Source organism: Somniosus microcephalus, chromosome 23 (assembly GCF_052327205.1).
Source record: "Somniosus microcephalus isolate GS21.2 chromosome 23, FLI_Smic_1.0, whole genome shotgun sequence".
NCBI classification, from domain to species: Eukaryota; Metazoa; Chordata; class Chondrichthyes; order Squaliformes; family Somniosidae; genus Somniosus; species Somniosus microcephalus.
Window position 1 is genome coordinate 70,253,348 of NC_141009.1, and position 19,369 is coordinate 70,272,716.

Sequence of the window (19,369 nt, forward strand, 5' to 3'; positions counted from 1 at the left end):
CCAGGGATGGTGATGGCGGAGTCTGGGACATTGGCTGAATGGTATGACTGTCAGGCTGTTGCTTGACTAGTCCGTGGCACAGCTTTCCTAATTTTGGCACAAGTCCCCCAGATATTAGTGACCATTACTGATGCTGGCTTTTTATTCCAGATTTATTTAATTAACTGAATTTAAATCCCCAGCTGCCGTGGTGGGACTTGAACTCCCGTCTCTGGATCATTAGTCCAGTAACATAACCACCATGTTACCATTCCCTTACTGCGTCTATCTTGTTACGGATGCTTCGTGCATTCCGGTAAAGAGCCTTCAGTTTGAACTTTTGACCATTATTCCCTGCTTGCACCTTATTTGCTGATGCACTATGACCTTTAAACTCTCTGTCCCTTCCTGTCACATGCTGCTTCTCTTTACCCCATTCACTACACTGCTCTATTGCCTTGACTTTTTGATTTCTAAAGTTCCCCTCACCTGCCCCCTCCCCTCTTTCCCTTTCCAGATGTGCTGGCGGATTAGACAGGTTCTGAGTGTTTCACTTTGTTCCTCATCAGCCTCTGCTGCTCACCGGAGACCTGACCGATGAAGAGAGTGTGAAGAAGGTGGTTGAGGAAACGATGAACCATTACGGACAGCTAGATGTGCTGGTGAACAGTGCAGGGATACTGGTCATGGGGACCATCGAAACCACGACCATGGAACAGTTCGATCAGATTATGAATGTTAATGTCAGGTACAGCCTCGTCCTAGGGCTGTTTCCACTCGTTACTTTATGACTCGTGTGATGAACAGTTCCATTCTCTGGCGCGCTCAGGCTCTGTGTAGAGGAACATCTACCCCGAGCTGTATCTGCCCTGGGAATGTTTGATGGGACAGTGTAGAGGGAGCTTTACTCTGTATCTAACCCATGCTGTACCTGCCCTAGGAGTCTATGATAGGATAGTGTAGAGGGAGCTTTACTCTGTATCTAACCCGTGCTGTACCTGCCCTGGGAGTGTTTGATGGGACAGTGTAGAGGGAGCTTTACTCTGTATCTAACCCGTGCTGTACCTGCCCTGGGAGTGTTTGATGGGACAGTGTAGAGGGAGCTTTACTCTGTATCTCACCCGTGCTGTACCTGCCCTGGGAGTGTTTGATGGGACAGTGTAGAGGGAGCTTTACTCTGTATCTAACCCGTGCTGTACCTGCCCTGGGAGTGTTTGATGGGACAGTGTAGAGGGAGCTTTACTCTGTATCTCACCCGTGCTGTACCTGCCCTGGGAGTGTTTGATGGGACAGTGTAGAGGGAGCTTTACTCTGTATCTAACCCGTGCTGTACCTGCCCTGGGAGTGTTTGATGGGACAGTGTAGAGGGAGCTTTACTCTGTATCTAACCCACGCTGTACCTGCCCTGGGAGGGTTTGATGGGACAGTGTAGAGGGAGCTTTACTCTGTATCTAACCCGTGCTGTACCTGCCCTGGGAGTGTTTGATGGGACAGTGTAGAGGGAGCTTTACTCTGTATCTAACCCGTGCTGTACCTGCCCTGGGAGTGTTTGATGGGACAGTGTAGAGGGAGCTTTACTCTGTATCTAACCCGTGCTGTACCTGCCCTGGGAGTGTTTGATGGGACAGTGTAGAGGGAGCTTTACTCTGTATCTCACCCGTGCTGTACCTGCCCTGGGAGTGTTTGATGGGACAGTGTAGAGGGAGCTTTACTCTGTATCTAACCCGTGCTGTACCTGCCCTGGGAGTGTTTGATGGGACAGTGTAGAGGGAGCTTTACTCTGTATCTAACCCGTGCTGTACCTGCCCTGGGAGTGTTTGATGTTGAGCAAATTAAACTCATCTAACATTAAAGATGTAAACTTGTCTGAAATCTGTTACTAACCCTCCCCATTGTCTCAAACTGATATGGTATGATGAGATTCTGTTAACTTTTTGTCTTTTACCGCAACTAATAGATGTAATCAAAATTACCAGCTATTTTTGTGTTACTGGGAGTTACCGCCCCCCCCCGCCCCCAGTAGACAGGTTTAACTTTGTAGCAGTGTCATAATATAAATTAACCCAAAAGTCCCTTCTCGACCGAATATCCAAAGATGTGTGAACAGTTATTTAATGTTTACCGAGCGTGTTTGTTCTCTGCCGAACAGGTCTATCTACCATCTCACTCGCCTGGCTGTGCCTCACCTCATCCAAACTAAGGGCTGCATTATCAACGTGTCCAGTGTCAACGGGCAGAGATCGGTGAGTGTGGAGAAGCTGACCCGAGAGTTCTTAGCTGTTCACTGAGTGCAGTAATTGATGCCTGGGACTCTGATACCCCATCTTCTGTCGAGACTTTGAAACTGTGCAGAGTTTCTCTCTCTTTCCCCTCATTAGCCTCAGATACAGGCTCGAAGAACTCTGCCTTTCTCTGTGTTGAAGGAGAGACTTGTCGCACTGTCCCCTGCTCCTCGCCTCCCTCGGTCTTCCCTTCTTCCGACAACCAACACTCCCATTCCTGATCTGCCCCGATGCACGTACAACATGCACGTACAACATGCACGCACTTTCCAGGGTCTCCAGATTGCAATCATGAGCCGGAATCCCTATAGGAAGGATATTGAGGCAATGGAGAGGATACAACACAGATTCAGAGGATGCTCCAAGTATGAGGAATCACCGCTACGAAGAGAGATGTAGCACACTCGCCTCTGAGTCAGGAGGTCGTGGGTTCAAGCACCATTCCAGGACTTGAGCACATAATCCAGGCTGACACTCCAGTGCAGTGCTGAGGGAGCGCCGCACTGTTGGAGGGGCAGTACTGAGGGAGCGCTGCACTGTCGGAGGGGCAGTACTGAGGGAGCGCCGCACTGTCGGAGGGGCAGTACTGAGGGAGCGCCGCACTGTCGGAGGGGCAGTACTGAGGGAGCGCCGCACTGTCGGAGGGTCAGTACTGAGGGAGCGCTGCACTGTCGGAGGGGCAGTACTGAGGGAGCGCTGCACTGTCGGAGGGGCAGTACTGAGGGAGCGCTGCACTGTCGGAGGGGCAGTACTGAGGGAGTGCTGCACTGTCGGGCTGTACTGAGGGAGCGCCGCACTGTCGAAGGGGCAGTACTGAGGGAGCGCTGCAGTGAAGGGGGGGGGAGGGGCAGTACTGAGGGAGTGCTGCACTGTCGGAGGGGCAGTACTGAGGGAGTGCCGCACTGTCGGAGGGGCAGTACTGAGGGAGTGCTGCACTGTCGGAGGGTCAGTACTGAGGGAGTGCTGCACTGTCGGGGGGGGGCAGTACTGAGAGAGTGCCGCACTGTTGGAGGGGCAGTACTGAGGGAGTGCTGCACTGTCGGAGGGTCAGTACTGAGGGAGTGCTGCACTGTCGGAGGGTCAGTACTGAGGGAGTGCCGCACTGTCGGAGGGGCAGTACTGAGGGAGCGCTGCACTGTCGGAGGGGCAGTACTGAGGGAGCGCTGCACTGTCGGAGGGGCAGTACTGAGGGAGTGCTGCCTTGTTGGAGGTGCCGTCTTTTGGATGCTCTCAGGTGGACATAATATATTCTATGGCACTATTGGAAGATGATCAGGGGCTTTCTCCCTGATATCCTGGCCAACATTTATCATAGTAACATAAGAACAGGAGGAGGCCATTCAGCCCCTCGAGCCTGTTCCACATTCAGTTACATCATGGCTGATCTGTATCTCAACTCCATCGACCCGCCTTTGATCCATAGCCTTCGATACCCTTACCCAGCAAAAATATATCCATCTCTGTCTTTAAAATGTCAATTGACCTCCAGAATCCACAGCCAGCTGGGTGCTAGAATGCCACATTTCCACTATCCTGTGTGAAGAAGTGCTTCCTGACATCACCCCTGACCAGGCTGGCTCTAATTTTAAGGTTCTGCCCCCTTGTTCTGGACTCTTTCTCCCCCCCCCCCCACCCCCTTCCCCTTCCTTCCCCTTCCCCCCCCCCCCCCCAAGAGGAAATAGTTTCTCTCTCTTGACCTCGACCCGATCGAATCCTTTAATCATCTTAAACACCTCGATTAGATCACCCTTAATCTGCTCTACTCAGAGGAATAGAAGCCTAGTCTGTGCGATCTGTTCTAATGTAACCCTTTTAGCCGCGGTATCATTCTGGTGAATCTGCGCTGGTCCCTCTCCAAGGTCAAGATATCCTTCAGGTTCTGCAGATTTGCTGGTCTTAAATTCCACCATTGTCTCCATTACCGTTTTTTAACGTATAAATTCAATAAGTTCCTCTTGGCTTGTTTTTAGCTTCCCTTTCTTCATTGACAACCAAGTGCTGATTTGACAAGTTCTGCCATTCCCTTGTTGTCTATTACAGTATCACCTGTGTCTGTCCTTAATGGGCCCACATCTCCCCCAGCCACACTCCCTCTTAATATACTTTTACTCTTAGTTTTGATATTCCTTGCAAGCATTTGTTTGTACCCCAATTTTGCACGTCTAACTTTGTGTCCCTTGGCTTTTTTATATTATCCCTCAACCAACATCACTAAAACAGATTATCTGGTCATTATCACATCGCTGTTGCTGGGATCTTGCGCAAATTGGCTGCTGTTTCCTACATTTACAACAGTGACTACACTTCACCAGCACTTCAGTGACTGTAAGGCGCTTTGGGACGTCCTGAGGTTGTGAAGGGTGCTATAGAAATGCAAGTTCTTTCTTTGCTTGATGCAGACTGAGTGACCAGTCCCATACTCGGACTCGGCGGCCCTATTCTCCCTCCCTCCACGGGGGGGTGGTGAGGGGGTGCGGTGTTCGAGGGGGGGGGGGGGGTGGTGAGGGGGGGTGTTCTACGGGGGGGTGTTCTATGGGGGGGGTGAGGGGGGGGGCTCTACAGGGGGGGTGAGGGGGGGGGCTCTACAGGGGGGGTGAGGGGGGGTGTTCTACGGGGGGGGTGAGGGGGGGTGTTGTGAGGGGGGGTGTTCTACGGGGGGGTGAGGGGGGGGTGTTCTACGGGGGGGTGAGGGGGGGTGTTCTACAGGGGGGGTGTTCTACGGGGGGGTGGTGTTCTACGGGGGGGTGAGGGGGGGTGTTCTACGGGGGGGGTGAGGGGGGGGGCTCTACAGGGGGGTGAGGGGGGGTGTTCTACGGGGGGGTGTTCTACGGGGGGGTGAGGGGGCGTGTTCTACGGGGGGGGTGAGGGGGGGTGTTCTACGGGGGGGGTGATGGGGGGGTGTTGTGAGGGGGGGTGAGGGGGGGGTGTTCTACGGGGGGGGTGATGGGGGGGTGTTCTACGGGGGGGGCTCTACGGGGGGGTGAGGGGGGGTTGTTCTACGGGGGGGGTGATATGGGGGGTGAGGGGGGGGTGTTCTACGAGGGGGGGGTGAGGGGGGGTGTTCTACGGGGGGGTGGTGAGGGGGGGTGTTCTACGGGGGGGTGGTGAGGGGGGGTGTTCTACGAGGGGGGGGCTCTACGGGGGGGTGAGGGGTGGTGTTCTACGAGGGGGGTGTTCTCCCGGGGGGGGGCTCTACGGGGGGGGGTGAGGGGTGGTGTTCTACGAGGGGGGGGGCTCTACGGGGGGGGGTGAGGGGTGGTGTTCTACGAGGGGGTTGTTCTCCCGGGGGGGGGGGGGGGTGGGGGTGAGGGAGGGTGTTCTTTCTACGGGGGGGGGTGGTGATGTGTTCCTCCTGTTCCACATATTCACTCATGGCCAACATTTTTAATTTTTTTTTAACCTTTGCATCCCATAGTTCCCTGGGGTTGTGGCCTACTGTATGTCGAAATCAGCCCTGGACCAATTCACTCGATGTGTGGCTCTGGGTGAGTGCAGTCATGCTGCATAATTCTCCTGGTTTCTTAAATGACGTAACTTTTTAAAAATCTGAGCTCCGTTTGGTGCTCATCAACATCACTGCTCCCTAAACACTCCCAGGGCAGGTACAGCACGGGTTAGATACAGAGTAAAGCTCCCTCTACACTGTCCCATCAAACACTCCCAGGGCAGGTACAGCATGGGTTGGATACAGAGTAAAGCTCCCTCTACACTGTCCCATCAAACACTCCCAGGGCAGGTACAGCACGGGTTAGATACAGAGTAAAGCTCCCTCTACACTGTCCCATCAAACACTCCCAGGGCAGGTACAGCACGGGTTAGATACAGAGTAAAGCTCCCTCTACACTGTCCCATCAAACACTCCCAGGGCAGGTACAGCACGGGTTAGATACAGAGTAAAGCTCCCTCTACACTGTCCCACCAAACACTCCCAGGGCAGGTACAGCATGGGTTAGATACAGAGTAAAGCTCCCTCTACACTGTCCCATCAAACACTCCCAGGGCAGGTACATCATGGGTTAGATACAGAGTAAATCTCCCTCTACACTGTCCGATTAAACACTCCCAGGGCAGGTACAGCACGGGTTAGATACAGAGTAAAGCTCCCACTACACTGTCCCATCAAACACTCCCAGGGCAGGTACAGCACGGGTTAGGTACAGAGTAAAGCTCCCTCTACACTGTCCCAATATTTAGCCTTAACTCCATTCTGTCCCTCTTTGGGAGTAATCGTCACTCATATTTTCAATTAAAAATGTTTCTTATTTTGATGTCTGTTTTTAGAATGAAGCCCAGCTGTGTGTCTGACTTTCATCCGTCGCATGTCTCGCTCCTGATATTTCTCCCAACTCTCAGTTCTGTTTAACCCCTCGCCTGAGAAGACCACCCATGACTGCCAATTTGCCACTTCGGCCTCTGGGTCTCAGTGCCCTGGTGTCACTGGAATCTGCACAAGCTCCCGAGGCTTCGGGTTGTGTGATTTGAGCTCCTGGTGTGAGCTCAGGTCAGTGCGAGGGCTGGAACACTATCGGCTCGTTCTGGTCCCACCCTCCATGTCGCGAGAGGGGCCCTCCACTACCTGGGTCTTTCCACCGCCCCTCCACAACCGGTCTCTGGATCCTGGGTCAGTAGTTGGGAGATGCGACATCGAAGCCCAGACACACAGGATGGTTTGGAATGAAGTTATTCAGAGAGCGGCGGTGCCATTGGGAGTAAAGGGAGGCCCCAGTGTAACACTCTGCTTCTCCCCCCGCAGACCTGGCCCCCAAGAATGTTCGAGTGAATGCTGTGAGGTGAGTAATGGAGCTGGCCGTTCCCTTGCCGTTTCCATTCTGTTCGGGATTAACGCATCCTCTCCAGCTTAGATCAACACTTTCTCTCGGTCGCTTTCCCCTCTCGTCCTCTGAAGGTGCTGCTGCAGGCTGGGGTATCCGGAGTGTTCGTGCCCTCCAGTGCTGTACCTTGCCCATCTGCCTCTTCTCGTGTATGATCTTGGACAGCGAGTGCTGAGGCTGTTTGACTGTAGGGGAAATCGCACCCGAGCCTCTGACCTCCACGTATGTAGACTTCTGAACAGGAAGCACTAGTTAACATTTCCCACCCTACCCAATTATACCACTGCCTCCTGCTGCTCCCGCTCAGGGCACAGTGCAACCTCCTGATCTGAGCCTCAGCTTCAGCACTGCGGGTGGGGTGCTGTGTGCGTCTAACTCTCCTCTTCCTTTCTAGCCCTGGAGTGATCGTCACAGACATCCACAAGCGAGCTGGCCTGAATGAGGGGGATTACACTGAGGTAAGTTATTGACTGGTGTCACAGGAGTGTCCGGCCTGAGCTGCAAACTCAGTGAGCCCTCACTGTCGCACTCAGCTGTAGTTGGATCTCCCTCTGTAATCGAGCGTCCCAATCGGTTGCAGTGGGTGGGGTGGGGACGGAGAGTGGGTTGCAGTGGAGGGAGCATAGGAACAGGAGGAGGCCATTGAGCCTGTTCCGCCAGTCAATGAGATCATGGCTTATCTGTGACCTAACTTCATCGCCTTTGGCCCATATCCCTTAATACCTTTGGTTAACAAAAAGCTATCAATCTCCGATTTAAAATTAACAATTGATCCAGCATCAATTGCCGTTGGCTGAAGAGAGTTCCAAACTTCTACCACCCTTTGTGTGTAGAAGTGGTTCCTAATTTCATTCCTGAAAGGTCTGGCTCGAATTTTTAGTCCTAGAATCCCCAACCAGCAGAAATAGTTTCTCTCTCAACCCTATCTGTCCCCCTTAATATCCTGAAATCTTCGGTCAGATCACCCCTTAACCTTCAAAATTCTAGGGACTACAACCCTAATTTGTGTAATCTCGCCTCGTAACTTAGGAACAGGGATGGGGAGGGGGGGTGCAGGGATGGGGAGGGGGTTTGCAGTGGGGGGGTTTGCAGGGATGGGGAGGGGGGGTGCAGGGATGGGGAGGGGGTTTGCAGTGGGGGGGTTTGCAGGGATGGGGAGGGGGTTTGCAGTGGGGGGGTGCAGGGTTGGGGAGGGGGTTTGCAGTGGGGGGTTTTGCAGGGATGGGGAGGGGGGGTGCAGGGATGGGGAGGGGGTGCAGGGATGGGGAGGGGGTTTGCAGTGGGGGGGTTTGCAGGGATGGGGAGGGGGTTTGCAGTGGGGGGGTGCAGGGTTGGGGAGGGGGTTTGCAGTGGGGGGGTTTGCAGGGATGGGGAGGGGGGGTGCAGGGATGGGGAGGGGGGTGCAGGGATGGGGAGGGGGTTTGCAGTGGGGGGGTTTGCAGGGATGGGGAGGGGGTTTGCAGTGGGGGGTTTTGCAGGGATGGGGAGGGGGTTTGCAGTGGGGGGGTTTGCAGGGATGGGAGGGGGTTTGCAGTGGGGGGGTTTGCAGGGATGGGGAGGGGGTTTGCAGTGGGGGGGTTTGCAGGGATGGGGAGGGGGTTTGCAGTGGGGGGGTGCAGGGTTGGGGAGGGGGTTTGCAGTGGGGGGGTTTGCAGGGATGGGGAGGGGGTTTGCAGCGAGCGGTCGGGGTTGTGGGGGGGGGTTTGCAGCGAGCGGTCGGGGTTGTGGGGGGGGGTTTGCAGCGAGCGGTCGGGGTTGTAGGGGGGGATTTGCAGCGAGCGGTCGGGGTTGTGGGGGGGGTTTGCAGCGAGCGGTCGGGGTTGTAGGGGGGGGTTTGCAGCGAGTGGTCGGGGTTGTGGGGGGGGTTTGCAGCGAGCGGTCGGGGTTGTGGGGGGGGGTTTGCAGCGAGCGGTCGGGGTTGTAGGGGGGGGTTTGCAGCGAGCGGTCGGGGTTGGGGGGGGGATTTGCAGCGAGCGGTCGGGGTTGTGGGGGGGGTTTGCAGCGAGCGGTCGGGGTTGTGGGGGGGGGGTTTGCAGCGAGCGGTCGGGGTTGTGGGGGGGGGTTTGCAGCGAGCGGTCGGGGTTGTGGGGGGGGGTTTGCAGCGAGCGGTCGGGGTTGTGGGGGGGGTTTGCAGCGAGCGGTCGGGGTTTTGTGGGGGGGTTTGCAGCGAGCGGTCGGGGTTGTGGGGGGGGGGTTTGCAGCGAGCGGTCGGGGTTGGGGAGGGGATTTGCAGCGAGCGGTCGGGGTTGTAGGGGGGGGGTTTGCAGCGAGCGGTCGGGGTTGTGGGGGGGGGTTGTGGGGGGGTTTGCAGCGACCGGTCGGGGTTGTAGGGGGGGGTTTGCAGCGAGCGGTCGGGGTTGTTGGGGGGGGTTTGCAGCGAGTGGTCGGGGTTGTAGGGGGGGGTTTGCAGCGAGCGGTCGGGGTTGTGGGGGGGGTTTGCAGCGAGCGGTCGGGGTTGTGGGGGGGGTTTGCAGCGAGCGGTCGGGGTTGTGGGGGGGGTTTGCAGCGAGCGGTCGGGGTTGTGGGGGGGGTTTGCAGCGAGCGGTCGGGGTTGTGGGGGGGGTTTGCAGCGAGCGGTCGGGGTTGTGGGGGGGGGTTTGCAGCGAGCGGTCGGGGTTGTGGGGGGGGTTTGCAGCGAGCGGTCGGGGTTGTAGGGGGGGGGTTTGCAGCGAGCGGTCGGGGTTGTAGGGGGGGGGTTTGCAGCGAGCGGTCGGGGTTGTAGGGGGGGGTTTGCAGCAAGCGGTCGGGGTTGTGGGGGGGGTTTGCAGCGAGTGGTCGGGGTTGTAGGGGGGGTTTGCAGCGAGCGGTCGGGGTTGTAGGGGGGGGTTTGCAGCGAGCGGTCGGGGTTGTAGGGGGGGGGTTTGCAGCGAGCGGTCGGGGTTGTCGGGGGGGGGGGGGTTTGCAGCGAGCGGTCGGGGTTGGGGGGGGTTTGCAGCGAGCGGTCGGGGTTGTAGCGGGGGGTTTGCAGCGAGCGGTCGGGGTTGTGGGGGGGGATTTGCAGCGAGCGGTCGGGGTGCCAGTTCTGACCACTTACCTTTTTTCCTTTCAGTTCCTGAATAAATGCAAGGTGACCCACGCCTTGGGGCGCCCCGGGCAGGTGGATGAAGTGGCTCAAGCCATCGCCTTCCTGGCCTCTGACGCAGCCTCCTTCATCACTGGCGTCACGTTACCCGTGGATGGCGGCCGCCATGCCATGTGCCCGCGGTGAGCGGGTTAAACTCCTGCGTGTGGCAGGCAGAGTTCCCCAGAGGGGGGCATTCGGAGCCTGTTTTGTTTGTATTTCCCAGTGTTCTCAGCAGGTGCATCGATTTGAAATGCCTTTGCTGTGTTGGTGCCCATGTATTTGGGCGTACGTGATGTTTTTTGAACGGGTTTCTCGAGAAACTGCAGGGGAAAGGTCAAAGTGCACCGAGGCCGGAAGCATCTCCATTGTACTGTCTCCTTTTCAGTTGCAGCAAAATCAATAAACTGCACTGCTGCTGACCTGAAGCTGTCGTTTGTACAAAATTCTACTGCAGTGAAAATAAAACAAATTGTGATTGACTTTCTCCTTTCCCCGGGCCTCCTCTGCAGCCTCCAGTTTAAGCCTTTCTAACCGGGTCGGGCCGGGTCTTGTCCCTTCAGACTGCTCGCTGTTCCGGCTGCACTTGGGCTTCCGGATTCACCACCAGGGGAGTTGGTTTCTGTCTGTCACTCCCTTTAACTTGAATGGTGAGCAGCCGGTTTGGGCTCGGGCTGATATTTGCCCCGCTTTAGTCGTCACCAGCCAGTCTCTCGGCGCTCCTGTCGGCTGTCCATGCCATTGTTACCGCCAGACTCGGCTATTCCAACACATTCCTGGCGGCCCTCACACCTTCCACCCTCTGTAAACATGAGCTCATTCCAAACTCTGCTGCCCGTGTCCTAACTCGCACCAAGTCCCGTTCACCCAGCACCTCTGTGCTCGCTGGCCTACATTGGCTCCCGGTTAAGTCTCTTTATCAAAAAAAATTAAAAATTCTTGCCCTTTTCAAATCCGTCAACGGTCATGCCCCTCCCTACCTCTGAAATCTCCTCCAATTGTACAACCCTCCAAGACCTCTGCGCTCCTCTAATTCTGGCCTCTTGCGTATCCCTGATTTTAATCGCTCCACCTTTGGCGGCCGTGCCTTCAGCTGCCATGGCGCTAAGCTCTGGAATTCCCTCCTTAAACCTCTCCTTTAACCCTACCTCTTTGATCAAGCTTTTGGTCACCTGTTGTAATATCTCCTTACGTGACTCGGTGTCACATTGTGTCTGGTAACACTCCTGTGAAGCGCTTTGGGATGTTTTACTATGGTAAAGGCGCTATATAAATGCAAGTTGGTGCAGTAAGCGCACCCACTTGTGATACGGATAAGGGATTTCGACAGCTTGCCTGCCAATTGCATTATCAACCACTGGGGGGCCACGTTGCCTGCCCACCACATCCCCCTGCCGCAGACACGGCATATTCCACGCTGCCCAACGCCTGCACACAGGCTAAAATTGATAGCTGGATTTATATGCAGCTTGATTAATACACTGAAGCCCCATTTCAGATAGGATAGAGGGAGGTGTCACTGGCTTACAGCAACTCGCACCCAACATGCTTCCAGCACCTTCCTTTTTGGGAGGGTGCCACTAATAATTGACCCATCGCACCTGCAATAATTGCTAGGCTGCTCCTCTGCTGGCGAGGTCAGTCCCAAAAGTCACGGAGTGAACCAGCGGACAATTGAGGCAGAGACTAAAGGAAGACAAAGTTGGTCCACAAGGGGTTAAAATACCCTTCCAGCAACATATCTCTTTGTTTAATAAAGTGACAGGACTTGTGGATGAACCTTTCTATCTTAATTATATCAACAACACTACAGGGGTGGAGATATGGAAGGACCACATGGGTGTACAATAAGGCTTCTTTTTCAATATTATCCCCTCCTGAAGGTGCTGACACGTACCTGGGGCTCCACAGGCAAAAGGCCATTCCGCATCTGTGGATTGTGACAGGGATAGGGCTCCAATCTGGGGAGCCTTGCACCAAAGCCGATCCAGCACTCACCTGTCTGTGCACACACTTTGCATTAAGGGTCACGGGTTAGTGAATAAGACCACACATCTTCCCTAACCCTGGGCACTGAGGCCCCAGCTGGAGGATTGTGTCCAATTCTGGGCTCAACACATCAGGAGAGGGTGCAGAGGAGATTTACTACAATGGTTCCAGAGATGAGGGATTACAGTTACAGGGCTAGACTGGAGAAACATAGAAGACAGGAGCAGGAGTAGGCCATTCGGCCCCTCGAGCCTGTTCCGCCATTTAATGAGATCATGGCTGATCATCCAAATTCAGTCCCCTGTCCCTGCCTTCTCCCCATATCCCGTGATCCCTTTAGCCTTAAGAAATATATCTAACTCCTTCTTGAATATATTTAATGAATTGGCCTCAACTGCCTTCTGTGATAGAGAATTCCACAGGTTCACCACTCTTTGGGTGAAGAAATTCCTCATCTCTGTCCTAAATGGCCTACCCCTTAGCCTTAGACTGTGACCCCTGGTTCTGGACTCCCCGCCATTGGGAACATCCTTCCTGCATCTAATCTGTCTAGTCCTGTTAGAATTTTATAAGTTTCAATGAGATCCCCTCTCATTCTTCTAAACTCTAACGAATACAAGCCCAATCGACCCAATCTCTCTTCATATGTCACTCCTGCCATCCCAGTTATCAGTCTGGTGAATCTTCGCTGCACTCCCTCCATGGCAAGAACATTCTTCCTCAGATAAGGCGACCAAAACTGCACACAATACTCAAGGTGTGGTCTCACCAAGGCCCTGTACAACTGCAGCAAGAGATCCTTGTTCCTGTACGCGAATCCTCTTGCTATGAAGGCCAACATACTATTTGCCTTCTTAACCGCCTGCTGCACCTGCGTACTTACCTTCAGTGACTGGTGTACAAGGACACCCAGGTCTCGTTGCACTTCCCCTTCTCCCAATCTACTGCCATTCAAATAATAATCTGTCTTCCTGTTTTTGCCACCAAAGTGGATAACCTCGCATTTATCCACATTATAGTGCATCTGCCATATCACCCAACCTGTCCAAATCATACTGGAGTTTCTCTGCATCCTCCTCACAGCACACACGCCCACCCAGCTTTGTGTTGTCTGCAAACTTGGAGATATTGGCCCAGAAATTCGGGTCGGGGGCTTCCCGCGGGTGCAAGCCCCCGACCTGCACTTACCTAGTGCGCTGGCCGTTGTGCTGTGGGCCCGCATGGGATTCCGATCCTGGGCCTCCAATTGCCAGCACGCAGTGCTTACGTATCCCAGGGGCGCAGTTAGTTCGAAGCATCCCCTGGGATCACGTGGGCCATGGAGAGCCAATGGTAGCAGGGAATGCTTCATTCATAAATTTGACAGAGCTGTCAAACCTATAAATACTATAAGCCCCAAAACATCACTAAAACTTCAAATAATTTTTTTTTCTAAATCACATTTTTAAAATAACTATAAATTACATAATATAACTATTTTAAACAATAATTTAAAATTTTGAAAAAATGAATTACATTTTCTAATGGGGCAAAAAATCAACTTACCTTTCTTTAAAGTATTTAAAAATAATAAACCTGTGGAAAAAATGTTTTAATTTTAATTAATTCACCACTTACCTTGTTAAAAGCAGGCCTTGTGTCTGCTTTTTAAAAGTGTAACTGCTGGAGACTTACCCTCCCGGAGAAACCGGCAATAAAAACGTAAGTTTGATGCGCACGCGCTGCCTCTCCGGCGCACGCGTTCCACCTCTGAACCCCTTCTTTCAGGGGAACAGAAGTTCTGGTTTCCCGCGCATGCGCGGTGCACGCACGAAACTGGCACTTTCGTTGGGACTATGGGTGAGTAACCAGCGCGTACTCACCCGTGGGGACCCGAATTTCTGGATTACATCTAGTTCCCTCGTCTAGATCATTAATATATATTGTGAACAGCTGGGGTCCTAGCACCGATCCCTGCGGTGCCACTCGGAAAAAGACCCGTTTATTCCAACTCTTTGCTTCCTGTCTGCCAACCAGTTCTCTATCCAAGTCAGTACCTTACCCCCAATCCCATGTGCTTTAACTTTGCACGTTAATCTCTTATGCGGGACCTTATCGAAAGCCTTCTGAAAGTCCAAATACACCACATCCACTGGTTCTCCCTTATCTACCAGTTACATTCTCAAAAATTCCAGTAGATTAGTCAAGCACGATTTACCTTTTGTAAATCCATGTTGACTTTGTCCGATCCTGTCACTGTTTCCCAAGTGCTCTGCTATTACATCTTTTCTAATGGACTCTAGCATTTTCCCCACTACCGATGTCAGGCTTACCGGTCTATAAATCCCCGTTTTCTCTCTACCACCTTTTTTGAATAGTGGGGTAACATTAGCTACCGTCCAATCCATGGGAACTGTTCCAGAGTCTATAGAATTTTGGAAGATGACCAGCAATGCATCTACTATTTCTAGGGCCACTTCCTTAAGTACCCTAGGATGTAGATTATCAGGCCCTGGGGATTTATCGGCCTTCAATCCCGTCAATTTCCCGACAAATACTGATTTAATTCAGTTCCTCCCTCTCATTAGACCCTATGTTCCCCGACATCTCTGGGAGGTTATTTGTGTCCTCCTTTGTGAAGACAGAACCAAAGTATGTATTTAATTGGTCAGCCATTTCTTTGTTCCCCATTATAAATTCCCCTGATTCTGACTGCAAGGGACCTACGCTTGACTTCACCAATCTTTTTCTCTTCATATAGAAGCTGGGTTTGTTCCCCTTAGATCAGAGAAGGCTAAGAGGAGATTTGATAGAGGTGTTTAAAATCATGAATGAGATAAAATAAAGAGAAACTGTTATCAATGGCTGAGGAGTTGATAACCAGAGGGCACAGATTTAAAGTGATTGGCAAAAGAACCAGAGGCGACATGAGAAAAATCTTTTTAACACAAGTGGTTGTAATTTGGAATGCACTGCCTGATGGACACAGATTCAATAGTAGCCTTGAAAATGGAATTGGATCAAGACTTGAAGGAGAACAAATTGCAGGGACATGGGGAAAGAGCGGGGGAGTGGGACTGACTGGATTGCTCTTCGAAAGAGCCGGCGCAGACTCGACGGGCCGAATGGCCTCATCCTGTGCTGTACTATTCTACAATGTTATGAATTCCAGTCTCCCGACCTACGGCCCTCACTCAGATCAGCTAACTCGGTGTTAGCCAGAGTGGAAGCTGGGGCCTTCCTGGTTTGTATGGATTGCCAGTGTGTACTTGTCCACAGCGCCTGAGCCTGCAACAGATATCTCCCAGAGTCACTGACATTGGAGAACCTGCTAGCTCCTTTCACACATGGTGGAGAGGATACACGTTGCTGTCTGGTATGCAAATGTCACTTTGAAGGCATTTCGGATGTGACGTTAAACCGAGGCCCCGTCTGCTCTCTCAGGTGAACGTAAAAGATCCCACGGCCACTATTTCAAAGAAGCGCAGGGGAATTCTCCCCGGTGTCCCGGCCAGTATTTATCTCCCAATCCACGTAACGAAAACAGATTATCTGGTGATTATCACGTTGCTGTGCGCAAATTGGCTGCCATGTTTCCTATGTTACAACAGTGACTACACTTCAAAAGTACTTCATTGGCTGTAAAGCGCTTTGAGACGTCCAGTGGTCGTGAAAGGCGCTATAGAAATTATAGTCTTATTATTGTATCCAAGTAAGTTCTGGCCTCCGATCCTCCACCTTCAGTAAACTTCACCTGGACTAGAACTCAGCTGCCCATGTCGCAACTCGCACCAGGTCCCATTCACCCATCACCCCTGTGCTTGCTAACCTATGTTGGCTCCAATGTTACCTTCAAGCTGCACGGCCGCACGGCTGTCTGAGCGGGACCGGCTTTTCCAGGGTGACGCGCCAAAGTTTGAATGGCCCACGCAGCCCGTTAAAGGGACCGCGCACCCTTTAAAATTAGGGGGAAGATTGGTTGGCTCCTGGTCTGGCAACGCCTCGATTTTAAAATTCTCACACTTGTCTTCCAATCCCCCCAGGGCCTCGCCCCTCCCTATCTCTGTATCCTCCTCCAGCCCCTACACCCCTCCCTGTCTCTGTAACCTCCTCCAGCCCCAACACCCCTCCCTATCGCTGTAACCTCCTCCAGCCCCTACAGCCCTCCCTAGCTCTGTAACCTCCTCCAGCCCCAACACCCCTCCCTATCTCTGTAACCTCCTCCAGCCCCCTACAACCCTCCCTATCTCTGTAACCTCCTCCAGCCTCTACACCCCTCCCTATCTCTGAAACCTCCTCCAGCCCCTACAACCCTCCCTATCTCTGTAACCTCCTCCAGCCCCAACAACCCTCCGTATCTCTGTAACCTGCTCCAGCCCCCTACAACCGTCCCTATCTCTGTAACCTCCACCATCCCCTACAACCCTCCCTATCTCTGTAACCTCCTCCAGCCCCACAACCCTCCCTTTCTCTGTAACCTCCTCCAGCCCTATCACCCTCCCTATCGCTGTAACCTACTCCAGCCTCACAACCCTCCCTATCGCTGTAACCTCCTCCAGCCCCACAACCCTCCCTATCTCTGTAACCTCCACCAGCCCCACAACCCTCCCTATCTCTGTAACCTCCTCCAGCCCCTACAACCCTCCCTATCGCTGTAACCTCCTCCAGCCCCACAACCCTATCTCTGTAACCTCCTCCAGCCCCTACACCCCTCCCTATCTCTGTAACCTCCTCCAGCCCCACAACCCTCCCTATCTCTGTAACCTCCTCCAGCCCCGACAACCCGCCCCATCTCTGTAACCTCCACCAGCCCCTACAACCCTCCCTATCTCTGTAACCTCCTCCAGCCCCACAACCCTCGCTATCTCTGTAACCTCCTCCAGCCCTACCACCCTCCCTATCGCTGTAACCTCCTCCAGCCCCACAACCCTCCCTATCTCTGTAACCTCCTCCAGCCCCACAACCCTCCCTATCGCTGTAACCTCCTCCAGCCCCGACAACCCTCCCTATCTCTGTAACCTCCTCCAGCCCCTACAACCCTCCCTATCTCTGTAACCTCCTATAGCTCCTACACCCCTCCCTATCTCTGTAACCTCCTCCAGCCCTACAACCCTCCCAATCTCTGTAACCTCCTCCAGCCCCTACACCCCTCCCTATCTCTGTAACCTCCTCCAGCCCCACAACCCTCCCTATCTCTGTAACCTCCTCCAGCCCCTACACCCCTCCCTATCACTGTAACCTCCTCCAGCCCCTACAGCCCTCCCTATCTCTGTAACCTCCACCAGCCCCACAACCCTCCCTATCTCTGTAACCTCCTCCAGCCCCACAACCCTCCCTATCTCTGTAACCTCCTCCAGCCCCTACAACCCTCCCTATCTCTGTAACCTCCTCCAGCCCCTACAACCCTCCCTATCTCTGTAACCTCCTCCAGCCCCTACAACCCTCCCTATCTCTGTAACCTCCTCCAGCCCCTACAACCCTCCCTATCTCTGTAACCTCCTCCAGCCCCCTACAACCCTCCCTTTCTCTGTAACCTCCTCCAGCCCTACCACCCTCCCTATCGCTGTAACCTCCTCCAGCCCCACAACCCTCCCTATCGCTGTAACCTCCTCCAGCCCCACAACCCTCCCTATCTCTGTAACCTCCTCCAACCCCACAACCCTCCCTATCTCTGTAACCTCCTCCAGCCCCACAACCCTCCCAATCTCTGTAACCTCCTCCAGCCCCTACAACCCTCCCTATCTCTGTAACCTCCTCCAGCTGCACAACCCTCCCTATCTCTGTAACCTCCACCAGCCCTACAACCCTCCCTATCTCTAACCTCCTCCAGCCCCTACACCCCTCCCTATCTCTGTAACCTCCACCAGCCCAACAACCCTCCCTATCTCTGTAACCTCCTCCAGCCCCTACACCCCTCCCTATCTCTGTAACCTCCTCCAGCCCCACAACCCTCCCTATCTTTGTAATCTCCTCCAGCCCCTACACCCCTCCCTATCTCTGTAACCTCCTCCAGCCCCTACACCCCTCCCTATCTCCGTAACCTCCTCCAGCCCCTACACCCTCCCTATCTCTGTAACCTCCTCCAGCCCTACACCCCTCCCTATCTCTGTAACCTCCTGCAGCCCCTACACCCTTCCCTATCTCTGTAACCTCCTCCAGCCCCTACACCCCTCCCTATCTCTGTCACCTCCTCCAGCCCCTACATCCCTCCCTATCTCTGTAACCTCCTCCAGACCCACAACCCTCCCTATCGCTGTAACCTCCTTCAGCCACACAACCCTCCCTATCTCTGTAACCTCCTCCAACCTCACAACCCTCCCTATCGCTGTAACCTCCTCCAGCCCCACAACCCTCCCTATCTCTGTAACCTCCTCCAGCCCCACAATCCTCCCTATCTCTGTAACCTACTCCAGCCCTACAACACTCCCTATCTCTGTAACATCCTCCAGCTCTACAGCCCTCGAGATCTCTGTAACCTCCTCCAGCCCCACAACCCTCCCTGTCTCTGAAACCTCCTGCAGCCCCACAACCCTACCTATCTCTGTAACCTCCGCCAGCCCCACAACCCTCCCTATCTGAAGCCTCCTCCAGCCCCACAACCCTCCCTATCTGAAGCCTCCTCCAGCCCCACAACCCTCCCTATCTCTGTAACCTCCTCCAGCCCCTACAAACCTCCCTATCGCTGTAACCTCCTGCTGCCCCGCAACCCTCCCTATCTCTGTAACCTCCTCCAGCCCCTACAACCCTCCCTATCTCTGTAACCTCCTCAAGCCACTACAACCCTCCCTATCTCTGTAACCTCCTCCAGCCCCGACAACCCTCCCTATCTCTGCAACCTCCTCCAGCCCCTACAACCCTCCCTATCTCTGTAACTTCCTCCAGCCCCTACAGCCCTCCCTATCTCTGTAACCTCCTCCAGCCCCTACACCCCTCCCTATCTCTGTAACCTCCTCCAGCCCCTACACCCCTCCCTATCTCTGTAACCTCCTCCAGCCCCTACAACCCTCCCTATCTCTGTAACCTCCTCCAGCCCCTACAACCCTCCCTATCTCTGTAACCTCCTCCAGCCCCTACAGCCCTCCCTATCTCTGTAACCTCCTCCAGCCCCACAACCCTCCCGATCTCTGTAACCTCCTCCAGCACCTACAACCCTCCCTATCTCTGTAACCTCCTCCAGCCCCACAACCCTCCCTATCTCTGTAACCTCCTCCAGCCCCTACACACCTCCCTATCTCTGTAACCTCCTC

The 19,369-nt window shown here is 54.1% G+C and overlaps 1 protein-coding gene and 1 long non-coding RNA gene across 3 annotated transcripts in view; one reads left to right on the forward strand and one right to left on the reverse strand.

The window, feature by feature from the left end:
- LOC147101945 (uncharacterized) overlaps positions 1-10,576 on the forward strand; it is a 71,388-nt gene extending 60,812 nt beyond the window's left edge. For both annotated transcript variants that reach the window (XM_085965962.1, XM_085965963.1), the window contains exons 3-8: positions 549-727; positions 2,129-2,222; positions 5,677-5,746; positions 7,015-7,051; positions 7,488-7,551; positions 10,143-10,576. In XM_085965962.1, coding sequence (XP_085822088.1) covers positions 549-727; positions 2,129-2,222; positions 5,677-5,746; positions 7,015-7,051; positions 7,488-7,551; positions 10,143-10,301 — 603 coding nt within the window. In that variant the 3' untranslated portion in view covers positions 10,302-10,576. The remainder of the gene's footprint in view (positions 1-548; positions 728-2,128; positions 2,223-5,676; positions 5,747-7,014; positions 7,052-7,487; positions 7,552-10,142) is intronic.
- Positions 1-19,369, reverse strand: part of LOC147101944 (uncharacterized) — a 395,113-nt gene that overhangs the window by 320,294 nt on the left and 55,450 nt on the right. The window lies entirely within an intron of this gene.